The following is a 17,153-nucleotide window of genomic DNA, read 5'->3' as shown; positions in this document are numbered from 1 at the left end:
AATTAATAAGTAAAAAGTGATTTTATTAAATACAAATTTAAGTGGTTCCAAGTAGTAACAGACAGAACAAGGTAAGTCACCAAGCAAAATAAAATAAAATGTGCAAATCTATGTCTAATCAAACTGAATACAGATAATCTCACCCTTAGAGATGTTTCAGTAAGTTTTTTCCTCAGACTGGACACCTTCCAGGCCTGGGCACAATTCTTTCCCCTGGCACAGCTCTTGTTCCAGCTCAGGTGGTAGCTAGGGGATTCTTCATGATAGCTCCTTTTCTCTTTATTCTGTTCCACCCCTTTATATATATCTTTTGCATAAGGTGGGAATCCTTTGTCCCTCTCTGGGTTCCCTCCTTCTCAATGGAAAGACACCAGGTTAAAGATGGATTCCAGTTCAGGTGACATGATCACTGTAAGACTTCATTGCCCACTTGCCAGCACACATGTATACAGGAAGACTTACAGGTAAAACGCAGCCGTCTGCAGACAATTGTCCTGGTTAATGGGAGACATCAAGATTCCAAACTACCACTAATGGCCCACACTTTGCATAATTACAACAGGCCCTCAGAGTTATATTTCATATTTCTAGTTTCAAATACAAGAGTGGAATATTTATACAAATAGGATAATCACACTCAGTAGATTATAAGCTTTGTAATGATGCCTTACAAGAGACCTTTTGCGTGAAGCATATTCCAGTTACATTATATTCACTCATGAGCATATTTTTATAAAACCATGTAGACTGCAACGTTACAGGAAGCTGTCATTTTTCAGAAACACTTGGGTACTAAAAAACCAAAAAACCCCAAAACTAGACACATAGTCTAGAAAAACGTGTTCAGGAATGGACATCACTCTTGCTTCTACTGCAGAATTTTTCTTCAGCTGGAAAAATCTAAAATGTCATAGAGCAATAACATCTTCACTCACCTGCCACCAGCTTTTGGATCAGCCAATTAGACACCAGATGAATAGTGATTCGTTCCTCTACAAGAAATAATTGTTAAGAGTCTAGACCTATCTAGTCCTGCTGTAACTCAGTGGAGTTACACCAGGGAAGTGTTTGGCCAGTTAAATTTGTCTACTAGGTTGAGGCGCTTTTCCAACTTTTGAACCAATAAAGATGTCTTGAGCAAGCAGATGTTTCCACTTGAGGCACACACAATGACCAAGGTCATTTTTCCCAGCAAATATTAACTCTTCCAGAAATGATCATTTATGGTAGATGAAATCCCCACCACTATACTCCTGGAGACAGCATACGATCCTTAGAGGAATATGAATACAGGCACGAGGTATTCTGGACTTAAACAGCAGGCAGTGGGTGGGCCTGGGAAGGAGAAAATACTCAGCAGCTGGCAGATGTTCCTAAATTTGGAGGAAAGCAAACAGCTGAATCACTCAGTGCATCACTGGGGAATCATCATCATCATCCGTGTGGCAGCGTGTTAGAAATAATGGGTTTATACAGGGCCCTCTGTCAAGGTGCTCTGAGTGCTTTACAGCAGGAAAAATAAAACACCTTCCTTAATGGAGCTGATCAACTGAAATGCTGTTATTGCATAGCTGTTGTGTTTACCTATTTGTCTGGCTATTCACAACACTCTTGTCACCATGGTATCAGAGTGCCTTGTTCACCTCATGATCTCTGCCTCAGGACTTGTTTGCAGAAACATATTAACCTTTCCCCTTCTTGTTAACTTGTTTAATAGAATGGTATACAAGATACCTGCAGTTTATACATATTTTTGTTCAAATTTCATATAAATTATCTTTTAAAAAATCTCTCACTGGGAAGAAAAAATAGTTACTGAAGGAAACCAAACATTTCAGTTCATTTTGAGGCTCTAGAAATGTTTAAAATGTGTCCATGTTTTTGCTGAACTGTACCACAGAGCCCAATTTAAGGCTCGTGTTCAAGCTTGTCCTTTTACTGCCTGTTTTATTTGTAAGAAAACTAAGGACAGAGACTGGAAGCTGTCTTCAATTTAATGTTTCACTACAATGGCAATATAACTTTTGGGGGGTGGCTGGCAGAAACTTTTAGAGGCACAAATGGGAAATAGCATCCAATGCCAATTTTCTTTCAAGAGGAGTTAGGTGCATAATTGTCCTTTGTCTCCAAAAATTTCCCCCTTCATGATAATGGTGTTAAAATCCACAATGTGCTACATACTTCCCATAGAAAGACAGACCCTTCCCCAAAGAACTTCCCATCTAAAAAATGTGTGTGGGGGGGAGACAAACAAATGTACAATTATTTTTTTAAACTAGAAATTAGTATCCTCAATTGCCCTGTACCTTGCTAATATTAGGTGGGTAATATCTCATAGGTCATCATCATCATCATGTTCCTATTACACCTTTGGCATTTAGGGCAGTGACAGAGCTACTGCACTCCTGTCTGTTTCTGGCAAGTCTTTCAGTGGCTCCCCAGGCAGGTTGTATGGGATGAAGACAGTTTGGAAATGTCATACTTTCTCATTCCCTAGCATTCTACACTATAAAGTAGTGTTGAAAGTATGCCACTCTGTATTTTGATGATTTATCAGTGCTGCATATTTTTAACACAACTTTCTCATAGGTGCATAGGCGCCGACTTCCCCTCCTTCCCGTCGGTACTTGACCCCATCCCCCACCCCTTGCCCCACCCCTACTCCATCCCCTTTAATGAAGGCCTGCCCCTTCCCCACCTCTTCCCACCCCTTCCCTGCCCCCTTTCCAGTCCCTTCCCAAAATCCCTGCCCCAGCCTCGCCTCTTCCCCACCTCCTCCCCTGAGTGTGCCACGTTCCTGCTCCCCGCCCCTTCTCAGAGCATGCTAACACTGCTAAACAGCTGTTTGGCAGCGGCTGAGTAGGAAACGCTGGGAGGTAGGCGGAAGAGCAGAGACGCAGCACGCTTGGGGGGGGAAGAGGTGGGGCGGGGCAGAGCACCCACTAATTTCTCCCCATGGGTGTGCCAGCCCCAGAGCACCCACAGAGTTGGTGCTAATGCATAGATGTCAACAGAAAAATCAGTTGATGTGGGATTTAGAGGAGGAGAAGGTAGTAGTGGCCTTACAGATTACTTCAGTGGGAGAAGAGCAGCATAGAAATAAGTAGACATATTTGTAGGGTAGGTGAAATAATTAGACAAAATGATTCCAATAAATCCTAGCCCTTTTTTTGCTTTTAAATAGAAATTAGGAATAATGTATTTAAATGTAAATGAAAACTGTGGTGGAATATAAAAAGTAATCTAATCTAAAGACAGTCTAAGCAATACAGGTTAAATCCTGCACAGAACAATAGCAGAAGCAAATTAAGGAGTCCAGGCAAATGTGATCCTGCAATAGTGGGAGCCTTGTTGCACAGCCATCCAGTTACTCCGTAGGAGAAGCGGAGGGTTTTCCAAGAAGGGAAAGCATAGCTAAGGACCTCATTATCACAAGGAAGATCATGCATTAAGCTGTATCAGCTCACACACCCATTTACTGCCTATGCTCTCTCCATTTCTTATCCTGTGCATGTCAGTAAGGCAGTGGGTGGGCAGCAGAGTTAGTCAAAAAACTCTCCAGTGGACCAGTTTTCCATCAGAAAATATTGCTTTAACAAAACCAAAAAGTGTTGCAGGAATAGATCAATTACACTGAAATTTTCAATGAAAAAATATCAAAATGTTTCATGTCACCTTTATTGTTTTGGCTTTTATATTATTTATAACATAAAACTCCAAACGTTTCAACCTTAACATACCGTTTTGATATGGTCAGAATGAAATATTTCATTGCACCACACATTCTGAGATTGATTGTTGACCAAATTCAGGACTCTCTCAAACCTTGGCACATCTCATGGGATGAAAATTCTGTTTTTCAACCAGCTTCAGCATGCAGGGTGCTGGTGGACTTCCTGCTCAGTGTTGAGAACTAGGCCTCCCCCCTTTCTTGAGCCCCTCTATGTGCACTTGTGCTAGAGTACAGCTATGCTGCTGGGCAACACAACAGCAGTTTCAGGATCAATCTGATATCTTATTCCCAGGAAGGATAACACTCGTCTCGTGTCAATGACGGTCAATGATAAGAGGCAAATAGAGAAATGGGAAGGCACAAGGATGGCAATTTGATGCTTCTAAACCCTTATAAAAATTGCTACATATCCAAAATACAGCATCTCACATTAATGACAATTACAGCATTTTGGGGTGATTACTGTGGAAAAGCAGATTTTCTTTGTAAGGAAAGTAAAGCAGAAAAGTTAAGGTTCTCCATTCGGGAGCACTGGAAGTTAGAGCATCTAAAGCTGTGTAAGGCAAGTTACATCATTTAAAAAAGCTCAGTTAACCCAACACGACGATAACTCTTGGTCCACCAGCTAAAAGGGGCCCCGTCATGCCCTCTGTGCTCCCATCCCTAAGCAAAGTGAATTTCTCTGAGCAAGGACTGTCTAACCAAGTCGCATATACTTATTTATAAAACTCGCTGCACATCAGGGTCTGGTTTCCCATGCTTGCTAATAGGAAAGCTGATCTCTTCAACCCTAGTTTGTATCATTACAGAGCCCCCTGCTTGGGAAATGTCAGAATGATGGTTCCAGCTGAGTCGGTGATGTTCACAGAACAGCGATACCAAAACTCAGACAGTGATTTCAGAACTGCCATGGAAATGTATTTGATATCCATTTGTAGTTAGTAAATACATGTTTATCTATCTGAGACCTCATATAGAACCACTGCATTTTTCCTTTACAGGAAAAGACTGGGAAGTACTAGATTCTAATATGAAGTCAGATACTGGCTGACTGTGTGACCTTGACACAAGTCACCTCACCTCCTGCAACCTCTCTCCCGCTAGCAGAGCTGGGAGATTGAAACTGGCACTAAAACTGCATCTCCTCAATGAGCCGTTGCAGTGTTAGTTACTTTGCCTCTTATTTAATGTAAAGCACTGAGCTCTACTGCTCACAAGCACTATATACAAGCGAGAGATTTTTGTTTAGTTAAACGTTTTCATGATTTTTCTGTGGTATAGAGAGGGAGGGCTGTTGCAAGCAACTCAGCTAAGGAGCAAAGATTTTTTTTTTAATGCTTCTTTGCTCTTTCAAAGGTCATTATCCTCCTCATCCATCTGTGATTATTTGGGGTGCTGTCTGTACCACTTCTGAATGGTGGATTTTTTTTTAATTGTACCATGAAATGACTGTGAAATGGAAAGCCTGTATGTATATGACTCCACTATGAGTTCGCATGGTTGTGTCACATCTCTGCCAGGTTGGATACCATGGTGGGTGATCAGTACTCTACAACTGTCTATTCAGAGTAGAACACCTTGGGACAATGGGTTTGCTCTAGCAGGGAGAAGGAACTTCCTCCCCGGGCTGAAGGGAGGCGGGTCTGGGAGTGGAAAGTTACCAAAGGGTAGCATAGAAGAAGTAGATGACCATAGCAGGAATCTGCAAAGGGGCTCATGGGGGGAACTGGAGGAGAGAGCAATTTTACACTGCATTATGATGAAAGAAGCTGCCACAGGGACAGGGAAAGCAAGAAAGGGGAGGATTCTGCCTGCCTGACAGAACACAGATGATCCTCCAAGTATTGCCAAGAGAAGGGTGAGCTAGTGTAGGACATTGTGTTTAGGATGTGTACTGACATCTTTGACTGAGGGTCATTGGCTTACTGGCTTGGGACAGAACAGCAGGTGTGATACACCTTGATTTTAGTAAGGTTTTTGACACTGTCCACGACATCCTCATAAGCAAACTAAGGAAATGTAATCTAGGTGAAATTACTCTAATGGGGATGCACAACTGGTTAAAAGTCTAAGGGTTGTTGTCAAACAGTGGTGGGGGGAGAGGCAAATCAATAGGACAAGTGCAAAGTACCACATTACACTGGAAAAATCAAATGCACAACTACAAAATGAGGAATTACTGGCTAGGCGACAGTACTGCTGAAAAGGATCTGGGTTTACAGTGGATCACAAATCAAGTGAGTGAGTCAAAAATGTGACGCAGTTGCAAAAAAATGGGGGGAAGGCTAATATTCTGGGGTGTATAAACAGGAGTATTGTCTGTATGTCATGCGAGGTATTTGTCTCGCTCTAAGCAGCCCTGGCGAGGCCTCATCAGGAGTACTGTGTCCAATTCTGGGCATCATTCTTTAGGAAATATGTGGATAAATTGTGGAGAGAAAAATAAAAAGATTTAGAAGGTTTAGTAAACCTGAGGAAGGGTTAAAAGAACTGGGTGTGTTTAGTTGAGAAAAGAAGATGGAAGGGGGACCTGGTAACTATCTTTGGATATGTTAAGGGCTCTTCTAAAGAGGATGGTGATCAATTGTTCTCCGGGCCCACTGAAGGTAGAACAAGAAGTAAGGGGGTTAATCTGCAGCAAGAGAGGTTTAGGTTAGATATGAGGAGAAACTTTCTACCTATAAGGGCAGTTAAGCTCTGGAATAGGCTTGCAAGTGAGGTTGTGGCTCCCCATCATTGGAGGTTTTTAAGAACAGGTTGGACAAACACCGGTCAGGAACGGTTTAGGTTTGCTCGGTCCTGCCTCAGTGCAAGTGGCTGGACTTCATGACTTCTAGAGGTCCCTTCCAGTCTTTCCTTTCTACGGCCAGGTCTACATTTACTGGTGATTGATGCTGCTGTGATCGATGCAGTGGTGAGGTCGATTTAGCAGGTCTGGTGAAAACCCGCTAAATCCATGGCAGAGTGCTCTCCGGTATTCCATTGGAATGAGAAGAGCAAGGTAAGTCGATGGGAGAGTGTCTCCTGTCGATGCAGCGCAATGGACACACGGTGGTAAGACAACTTCAGCTACGTCGACTCCAGTTACGTTATTCACGTAGCTGGAGTAGCGTAATATTGGTCAACTTACCACGATAGCGTAGACAAGGCCTCAGATTACAGATCATTTAGAAAACTATGTACTTTGTCTGTTAAGTAAAGAGCAATGGTGCTACAGTTGGTGCAAAGCCAGTGTACCAGTATGTGTTAAGCATCCGCAAATACCATGTTGCCCCTGAGAGAGTTAAACTATAACCAGCAGCTTCACACCTCGTGGGTGGTGGTATTGGGAGTGGTGTGTTAAAGTTCCAGGGAGTCTGAAGGGTCAGCATCGCACTGAGAGTTTCACCACTCAGAGGGGAGTGCTAGGTAGAAGGTCTGTTCTCTGAGTGTGTGCATAGGGGCCCCAAGATGGGGGCAATGGCTCCGTTCAGGTTCCAGAAGCTTATGGCATCCCAAGGGAAGCAGAGCATAGACTTAGACTCCACTCACAGCAGTTTAAGTGGGTGGCCAGGAAGAGGCACTTGCTAAGATCTGTGACCCCATTTCCTTATACACCCCCTTCCCTTATTATTAAACCTTTCCCTTTCTAGTGGTAGGTGTGATCTTTCATCTGCTCGCGAGTTATCACCGTGCATCTCATCACACCAACTTTCACAACATTTAGGATACATCTATGCCACAATAAAAGACATGCAGCACAGCAACAGCTAGCCTGGGTCAGCTGACTTGGACTCACGGGCCTAAAAAGAGCAGTGTTGATGTTTGGGCTCAGGCTGGAGGTTGGGCTCTGAAATCCCATGAGGGGGAGTGGGTCTCAGAGCCTGGGCCCTAGGCTGAGCCCAAACATCAACACATTTTTACCCTGCAGCCCGAGCCCTGTGAGCCTGAGTCAATTGACCCAGGATCTGAGACTCCATGCATAGGGGTTTTATTGCAGTGGACACGTACCCTTATGGGCCATCATCAGGGCATTATTTCCTTAAAATAAAATCAGAGCATTTTGAGTTCCTAATGCAGTTAGGTGTCAGAGATTTGAGTGTCAGGTTTTTAAAATGTACAGATTTGGTGTGTCAAGACTGTGCCCTGCCAGCCAAGCTTGATCCAGTCTCACTGTTCGCCTAGAACAATGAACACACATGCTTTCCTCCTTCCTAGCTGTATACTCCAAGGATGAACTCCTGGCCTCAATGAGGTCAATGGCAAAACTCACATTGACTTCAATAGGACCAGGATTTCAAACAAAGCCTCAAATTGCCCACACATGAGTAAACAGAGCTTGATCCAGGCTACAAACATTTGGTCTTTGTCCAAGGTTACGACCATATTTTTTTTAATCGTAGGCAAACATATAGGGAGTGTTCACCTAGCCTTTATAAAACGTTTTAAGTAACTTGGTTAATTGACTATCAATGGCGGTACAAAAGTCTAGTGCAGATGTACCCTTTCATACTCATGATAGGAGATTTTCAGCATTCAGATCAAGACATGGAATACACTGTATTGTGTTGCTTGCTTAGATTGTTGCCCTGGATGGGACAGTGAAGTGAAGTCTGTTGAATCCAAGATCAAAAGTTCAGATTTGTATTTGGACAGGTGTCTGAACTTTTACTTGTGTACCGTACTTCTCATTCCAGACTGCTGTTTGTAAAGCTAATCTCTTTCATCACTTTCAAAACAAATTCCCCTCACCTTCAGACAGGCAATTTACAATCTGTCAGGCAGAGACCTTCTATATCCATACCACTCAACTTGCCAGGGTCCAGGTGTGGGATGCAATGTGAGACAGACTCACAGTCAGGGTCACAAAAGTGATTCATGCAGTAAAGCTGCAGGAGTCATTCATTTAGAGCAAATATTTTTTTCTATAATGTCAGTGCCATGCTTCTTTATTTCTGATGTTACTAGTTTCCAACCACAATAGTGAGGGAATGCCAAATTTATGTAGAACATAGGGAACTTTTAGAAATGAGTGACAGCCTTGAAGTGAGGCTCATCTGAGAGGCATGTTTCTATCCAGCAAGATTTCTTACATTCCTAGTACAGTAAAAGCTGTGTTATCCAGCACTTTATCAACCAGAAAGCTCTATTAACTGACATTTCTGATATCTCCCAATACAAATCTTCAATCTAGTAACTGGGTCTAGTATACTGCCCAGGAAGTTATGCAATTGCACATTCTGCACTCTACTTTTATGCAAAAAGGGCAGAAGACAAGTAAGCAAGCGGATATCAGGGATTTATTCAAAAAAAAAAACCACCACACACACATTTTCCAGCGTGTGTCATAGGGTGATTACAAATTCAGCCCAATCTCCTACACCTTCTACATCTACAATAATTGATGTTGATAATGATGACCTTGAGGCACTGCAAGATCCTGAAGTGCCTTCTGAATCAAAGAAAGATTAAATTATGTTCTGTATAGTTTTAGTGTTAAGTAGAGAGAAGCATTGAAGTACCTCAGGTAATGGTGGGGTAAATGTGAACTTTTTAATGATCGCTGAATTGAATGAAGAAAACACCAAACACCTAGAAAAAGACTCATAATATATGCAAGTTCTAACCCTACTTTCTTGTATTGTTTCCATTGCAGCCTATTAGCGGCAAGTGGAGGAAATCGACGGACCGCTAACGTGGTGGCACATGGATTTGCCAATCTCTTTATTCTAGACAAGAAAACTCTCAATGAAATCTTGGTGCATTATCCAGACTCGGAAAAACTCCTAATGAAGAAGGCTAAGTATGGCCCCCGCAGTATTGGTTTAGATACAGAATTAAGAATTTTGATTGATAGATAATTACATTTGTTTCTTAGAAAAACTAGTTCTTGGTGCTTGTTGTGGAATTATCACGGTAACTTTTGGTAGATTGCATGATGTCATGATGGGATGGCAGTAGTCAGGGAAGGGTGGTAAAGAGAAAGTTATCAACTCTCCTTTCCACAAAGGATGACAAACACATAAGTGTTCAGAAGCAAACAGGACCCCTCAAGTGCCCAATCAGATCCGCACCTTGGCCTGCATTTCCTGTGCAGGAATACTGCAGGATAGTGCTCAACTTAGGACCACATTTTCAACGGTGCAGTTGTGCGGATACAATTGAGCCTGTAGGCACATATTTTTCTGTATCCACAAGTTGATGGACTATAAGCTCGAGGTCCCTTCCTACCTTTCTATGATTTCAAGGAGCCCTAAGGGTGTACACATGCAGCTTTTAAATTAGGCCTAACAGAAGCATGTCCGAGGTCTATGTATACACAGAGTTTAGCTGGGTGTGGGTCAGTGCATAGATTTGTATGCATGAACTTCTTTCTCTCGCCACTTCGGCTGTATCTCTACAAATCCCCTCTTTGCTCCTGGTCCTGTTTAGACTTGTGATCAGCTAACGTGTCACCAGGCCACTCCCAGCGCTGCTGGATTATACTATAAATAATGGTCTGAACCTCTGTTTTAAATCAATACAACTTAGCTAATCAAAACTCCAACTATGAACAAAAAACAGGAAAACAAGTCTCTCCAAAAGACTTAAAAAAAATAGGTCAAACAATGTAGCACTGGCAAAACGGTTAATATTTAAACTATGCTTAAACCACTAACTGTGTGCGCTTGGTCGCGGCTTGAGGTTGGTGTCAAACACCAAAACAGCTGGAGAAGCTTCTTCCAGCTTCCTGAACGTTGCAAGAGAAAACAGAAGCATATTAGTGATTTTTTCAGATTACAGTGAAGATACCAATTTACAGTTGCATTCACTACAATAAGCTCCCTCTAACATTCAGATGAATGAGAATTCCCATTCACCCTGCCATGGTGCATTAGCACCACCACTGTCCCACTTCTCAATCTCTATCCCCAGAACTTCAAGGTGCAACACTGGGAAGTGGTGACAGCAGCATAGGTCATATTGCATTTTGCGGTAAAAAATTCAGTAAAGCTTTGCACAGAGAGGTTTGCCCACAAGCTGTGTAATCCTTTGTGACAAAGTTCCTCCTCTACCTTGGTGGGTCCTGCGCTTATTGGCAGATTTGCTCACCTCAGTGATCTTCCCCATAGTCTAGATCAACTCCTCCTGTGTCTGATCAGGAGTTGGGAGGTTTGGGGGGGGAACCCGGGCCTGCCCTCTACTCCAGGTTCCAGCCCAGGACCCTGTGGATTGCAGCTGTCTATAGTGCCTCTTGTAACAGCTGCATGACAGCTACAACTCCCTGGGGTACTTCCCCATGGCCTCCTCCAAACACCTTCTTTATCCTCACCCCAGGACCTTCTTCCTGGTGTCTGATAACATTTGTACTCCTTAGTCCTCCAGCAGCACAGCCTCTCACTCTCAGCTCCTTGTGCCTCTTGCTCCCAGCTCCTCACACGCACTTCCTCTCCTCTGGCTCCCACCCCGCCTGACTGGAGTGAGCTCCTTTTTAAACCCAGGTGCCCTGATTAGCCTGCCTTGATTGGCTGCAGGTGTTCTAATCAGCCTGTCTGCCTTAACTGGTTCTAGCAGGTTCCCGATTACTCTAGTGCAGCCCCTGCTCTGGTCACTCAGGGAACAGAAAACTACTCAGCCAGTGACCAGTATATTTGCCCTATACCAGACTCCTGTACCCCACTGGTTTGAGTCTGTCATACCTTGAACAGAAATAAGAGCATGCTAATCTGCTCGTACCTCCTGTCCTGTAGTTCTAGTCTATATCTGCATAGTTTACTGTCACAAGTAAGTTTTGCTCTTGTTCACATCTACAAAACCAAAACAGTTTTGTAAGAGTGAGGTCCAGCCTAGTTTGCCATGTGCATCATCAACAAAAAGTACTCACAAAAATGTGATTCCATTATCTTTGTTGATGGTAATCAAGCATAGCACAGAATGGGAAGTCCATGGATTGTTTTCCAGATGTCACAGTGCTGGCTGTTAGAAAGCTTTTGGTTCTATACAGTGATTTTTTTTTTTTAAATAATTGGAGATATACCTGTCTCCTAGAACTGGAAGGGACCTAGCAAGGTCATTGAGTTGAGCCCCCTCCATTCACTAGCAGGACCAATTACTGATTTTTGCCCCAGATCCCTAAGTGACCCCCTCAAGGATTGAGCTCACAACTCTGGGGTTTAGCAGGCCAATGCTCAAACCACTGCGCTATCCCTCCCCCCTCCTTTACTGAAAGAGTCACAGAGATACAGCAACTTGCCAACTTTCTGAGTCTAAGCACCAAACAGTGATTCACACTGCAGGTCACTTCAGCGCACTATCACTTCTCTTCATTTCAGTGCAAAATCCACTAGCAGAGGGAATGCTCAATGTGCAAAGACCCATCTGCAGTGCAGGCCAGAGGGGAGAAATTTTCCCCACATGCACATCTTGTGGCAGTAATGGAGTGTGTTCTCTTTTATGCCTGTTTCTGACCTTACCCTATACAATCCTCCTTTGATGTGACCTTGTTTGGAGCATGCAATTGTTCTACCTGCATCCTGCAGAGGAAGAAATAGATTTCAAAATATGAACAGCAGCAGTTTGCCATAGATCCATTCTCTGGTGAATGGTACCTTCCTGCCTTTTTCTTTTCCACTAAGTTTGGCATGAAAAATGACCCTGAAAAAAGTTATACGTGTTTCATGCTTTGATTTGGAGGTTTAGTAATATCTTAGCATAAGACTTGTCAACACACCGCAGTGAGAACTATCTTCCATCTTATCTACAGGGTGCTGCTCAAGGAGAAGGGTAAGCCCACTGAAGAGCCACAAGTGCGAACAAAAGGCTTGACTAGTCTCTTTGCAACAAAACCAGAAACTCCCAAACTATTTAAAGCCATGTTTGGAGGGACAGGAAAAGGAGGCCTAGCTACGCTGCTCAAGATGAAGAGACAGCAAGCTGTTCAGGTAAGCCACAACAAATACAAAAGACTGTTCAGAATGCTCAAGGGATAAGCAGGGGAAAAACCCAAGAGAGGAACTTAGCAGGTTTGAGCAAACATATTGCATGAAATCCTGGCCCTACCGAAATGATAAAATTCCTACTTACTTCAACAGATCAAGATGTAACCCAGAGTGCCTAATCTCAAACATCATGGGTTCAAAAGTTTGACTCAAAAGTTATTGATTCCTGTTCTGCCTAGAACAGAATGAGCAAAAACAAAAAAGCAGCAGAGAGAAAAAAGGCCAAGGGAAATAGGAGTAAGAACTGCTTTTATATGGGCGTTGGGGGGCAACTGAGCCATTTTCCCCCCTAACAAAACCATGATGCCCCTTGAAAGCATTATCCTACCACCAGCAACAGAATCCAGCAGATAGCAAAGCACTGCTTAACTTATTGGCTATTCAAACTCCCAGCTTTTCCTTACTGCTTTGCAAATCATGGAAACAAATTTAAGATTAAACACATTTAGCCAAAACTGAGTAAAGCCAAACAACTTCTATATATATATAATAGTCAAATTTATGAGCAAGTCATTAAATGTGTGGGAATTACTTTATTACAATAGCCTACTTTAGGGAATATGCAAATTGATAATCCTGTTCTGTTCTACTTATCCACTAGTAGGTGGCAGTAGTAAATTCTGTCTCCATTCCAATATTCATATCCATACCTTATGACTCCACACTCTGAGCAGAATATGGGTTCTTGGATTTTGTCTGCAGCACTAAGAAATGAATAACTTTCCATTACAGGAAAAAACTGAAGAAAAGAAACCTGAGCCAGCACCAGAACCCACAGCCCCACCTAAACCATCTGTGCAAAAGGAAGAGCCAGATGCAAATTTTCAACCTCCACCTAAACCGGTTCTGCTCAGAGGAACCACTAACAAGTCTCTTATCATCAGCATGGCTCCTTCCCCCATAGCAGGAGAAGGAGAGGTTCTCACTGTCAAGGTCAAAGAAAAGAGATAGGAGTAGATGGTGAACTGAGTTGTGGTCACACCTAGAATCTTTCAGAGGGGAGAGAGGGTACGGTGTGGCTTTGCAGAGTGCAGAACTATTTTCTCTTCCCTCATCCCAGGGAGAGAATGTACTTGGTCTTCAGACCTTGATTGTGGGGTATACAATTTTGTGTAGCAAAGTAATTAGAGCACAGATTGCACCCTTAGGCCTATTTATTTCTTGCTTCCTCCATGTTCTTACTCATCTCTTACTCCTTCTTCTCCTTATCCCTCTCCTCCTAGTTCTCTCTTTCTTATTACTCTTTCTCCTGGTTTTCCTCTTGATTGGTTTGATCTTTGTTTTCAGGTGTCTTTTTTCTATTTTCTATTCTGGTTTCCTATCATAATCCTTTACCTTGTTACTGCACTAATATTGCTGAAGTTAATATTTGCTCTTATTTTTTTCTCTCTTCATTTTATATTTCTAATGAGTGACTTGCTTTTGTAACCAACATGGGCTCAATTTAACTACAGTTCAGGATTTCAGTTTTCGTCTCCAGAGGGCAGAAGACCACGCTGCAAAACCATCATCAATAAAAATCAGTCAATCACCAAAAAGACAAAGGGGATAATAATCCTGCAGATCTCAGTGTCACCTCGAGACTGTTGAAAGTAGGAGCCTTCAGTTCAGTAAAGGTAGCTGAATATACGGAATAAAAAACTAAAGCCATGTTTTTCAAAAGTGGCCTTTAATTTTGGGTGCTCTACTTCATATTAATCATAGCCTGACTTTAATAGCTGCTGAGCAACCCCAACTCTACCTGGAGTCCATGGGAACTGCAGGTGGCTCACCAACTCTGAAAAGAAGAGCCTCAGTATCTGAAGTTGAACACTCACAATTAAAAGCTGTTTTTGAAAAATGTGGACTGTTACACCTTGTAGCTACTGCTATAAAAGACTGCTGATCTTTTTGTCAGTCAGTCACGGACCATCAGTTCCTGCATTTATGACTCAGTTTCCTATCCAGCTCGAAATTTTGCCTATTTTGCCATTCTACATTTGGACAAACCCAAGACCTTTCAAAGAGCAATGAAAAATGAGAGTGCCACCCCTCAGAATAGCTAATAGTCTGGTGATTAGGGTATGTGCCTGGCAGACCTGGGTTCAAGTCCCTGATCCAAATCAGGCAGAACAACAACTTCATACTAGGCCTCCAATATCCCAGGTGAGTGCCCTAACCACTGGGATATTTGTTCTTCTTGGTGTGTGTCTGGCCAGAGAGTCTATCTTCAAACCTGAGAAATTATTCCTGAGGGAAGTTCATCAAAACTGGTTTTGTTGAAAAATTCCTACCCAGGGGGTTCCAAAAAGGACGAAGCTTGATTGTTCTCAGTGGTTGCTTCTTGTTCTGCCATCTGCCATGGTCTGAAGTTGCAGTGGGGGAGGTATAGGTTGGATATTAGGAAACACTATTTCACTAGGAGTGTGGTGAAGCACTGGAATGGGTTACCTAAGGAGGTGGTGGAATCTCCATCCTTAGAGTTTTTAAGACCTGACTTGACAAAGCCCTGGCTTGGATGATTTAGTTCGTGTTGGTCCTGCTTTGAGCAGGGAATTGGACTAGATGACCTCCTGACGTGTCTTCCAACCCTAATCTTCTATGATTCTAACTTTGCCTGACTGAAGACTGCAGTACTGAACCTTATATAGTCAAGAAACTACACTCTCTCGGAAGATTAAGACACTTGCCTGACATGTTTCTTGGAGTCTTCATACCTAAGATGAAGATTCCTGCCACCCTAACAACATACCAAGAGTAACTGCTACAAGGCAAGAATCAGCCTATATAAGAAAAAAGTACCTCCCACAGATGGGAGGAATAGAGCCAAACTGGAGAGTGGATATAGAGTAATTCAATGAATGCACACCCAGTAGCACATTGGTGCCCAAACATTTCCTGTCACTGCCCTTTTACCAGTAATGGAATCTGTCCGTGTCCCCCCTCCATTACTGCACAGTGAATTCAGCAGAGGAGCTTGGGCTGAAGGCAGAGCTGAGACTAGAGCAGGGGTTGGCAACCTTTCAGAAGTAGTTTGCAGAGTCTTCATTTATTCACTCCGATTTAAGATTTTGCATGCTGGTAATACATGTTAATGTTTTAAGGTCTCTTTCTATAAATTTATATAACTAAACTATTGTTGTATGTAAAGTAAATAAAGGTTTTCAAAATGTTTAAGAAGCTTCATTTAAAATTAAATTAAAATGCAGATCTTATGCCACCAGCCTGCTCAGCTCACTGCCAGCCTGGGGTTCTGTTCACCTGGGCCGGCAGTGAGCTGAGCAGGACCAAGCTTCTGCCCCTGCAGGGAAGAGCGGTGGGAGGGGGTGAGAGGGCTGAGGGTCAGGACCACGGCAGGCAGCTGCGTGCCACTCAAAATCGGCTTGCGTACCATATTTGGCACGTGTGCCGTAGGTTGCCGACCCCTGGGCAAAGCTGGCCTGGTATGGAGAGGGAACAAAGGCAGAGCTGCGCTGGGGGCAAATGGAGCTGTGGCTAGGACTAGAGATGGGCTTGGCATGGAGCGGAGTTGTGCCTGGGGCTGGAGCGGAACTGGGTGGTGCTCTCTCCCTAGCCCACCATGCACTTGTCATAAACAGATAGTTAAGGGTTAGTGTCTCTTTTACCTGTAAAGGGTTAAACAGGGAACCAAAAAAACCTGACCAGAGCACCAATCAGGAAACAAGATACTTTCAAATCTCGGTGGAGGGAAGGCTTTGTTTGTAGTTTTGGGTTTTGCTTTGTTCTCCCTAGGCTCTGAGAGTGACCACACATACCTACAGGCTCTCTAATCTTCTGTTCCAATTTTGTAAGTACAAAAGTAGAAAGACAGTTTAGTCTTTAATTGTTTTTCTGTATTTGCAACTGTGTATCTGGCTGGTAGAGTTTAATGTGTATTTGGGTGAAAGTATTTTAAATTGTATTTCTGCTGGAGACAGCTCTTTCTATTGTCTATAAGCTGAAAGACCCTGTAATATTTACCATCTAAATTACAAAGATAACTTGTACTTTTTTTTTCCTTCTTTTTATTAAAAGTTTTGCTTTTTAAGACCTGTTTGAGTTTTTCCCCAGTTGAGGCTCAAGGGAATTGAGTCTGTACTCACCAGGGAATTGGTGGGGAGAAGGGAAGGATAAATTTCCTCTTTGTGTTAGATTCATGGAGCTTGAATCTGTCTCTCTCTCCTAGTGTACCCAGGGTGGGAAGAGCTGGGAGGAAGAAAGGAGGGGGAAGGGAAATGGTTTATTCCCCTTTGTTGTGAGACTCAGGGAATCTGGGGTCTTGGGGTCCCCAGGGAAGGTTTTGGGGGAGACCAGAGTCTATCAGGCGCTCTGCCTAAGTCCTGACTGGTGGCAGCATATCAGATCTAAGCTGGTAATTAAGCTTAGGGAAATTCATGCTAGTACCCATATTTTGGACGCTAAGGTTCAGATCTGGGAATTATACTATGAGAGCACTACCCCCAAAACATTCCTTCACACCCCCT

At 43.0% G+C, this 17,153-nt stretch overlaps 1 protein-coding gene across 1 annotated transcript in view; it reads left to right on the top strand.

The window, feature by feature from the left end:
- CNGB3 (cyclic nucleotide gated channel subunit beta 3) overlaps positions 1-13,641 on the top strand; it is a 110,423-nt gene extending 96,782 nt beyond the window's left edge. The window contains exons 16-18 of the mRNA XM_050940872.1: positions 9,369-9,515; positions 12,456-12,633; positions 13,423-13,641. Of these exons, the coding sequence (XP_050796829.1) occupies positions 9,369-9,515; positions 12,456-12,633; positions 13,423-13,641 (544 nt within the window). The remainder of the gene's footprint in view (positions 1-9,368; positions 9,516-12,455; positions 12,634-13,422) is intronic.
- Positions 13,642-17,153: the final 3,512 nt, after the last annotated feature.

The sequence above is a fragment of the Gopherus flavomarginatus genome, chromosome 2 (assembly GCF_025201925.1).
Source record: "Gopherus flavomarginatus isolate rGopFla2 chromosome 2, rGopFla2.mat.asm, whole genome shotgun sequence".
Classification (NCBI taxonomy): domain Eukaryota; kingdom Metazoa; phylum Chordata; order Testudines; family Testudinidae; genus Gopherus; species Gopherus flavomarginatus.
Note: the sequence above shows the minus strand (reverse complement) of the source record. Positions and strands in the feature narration are given on the sequence as shown.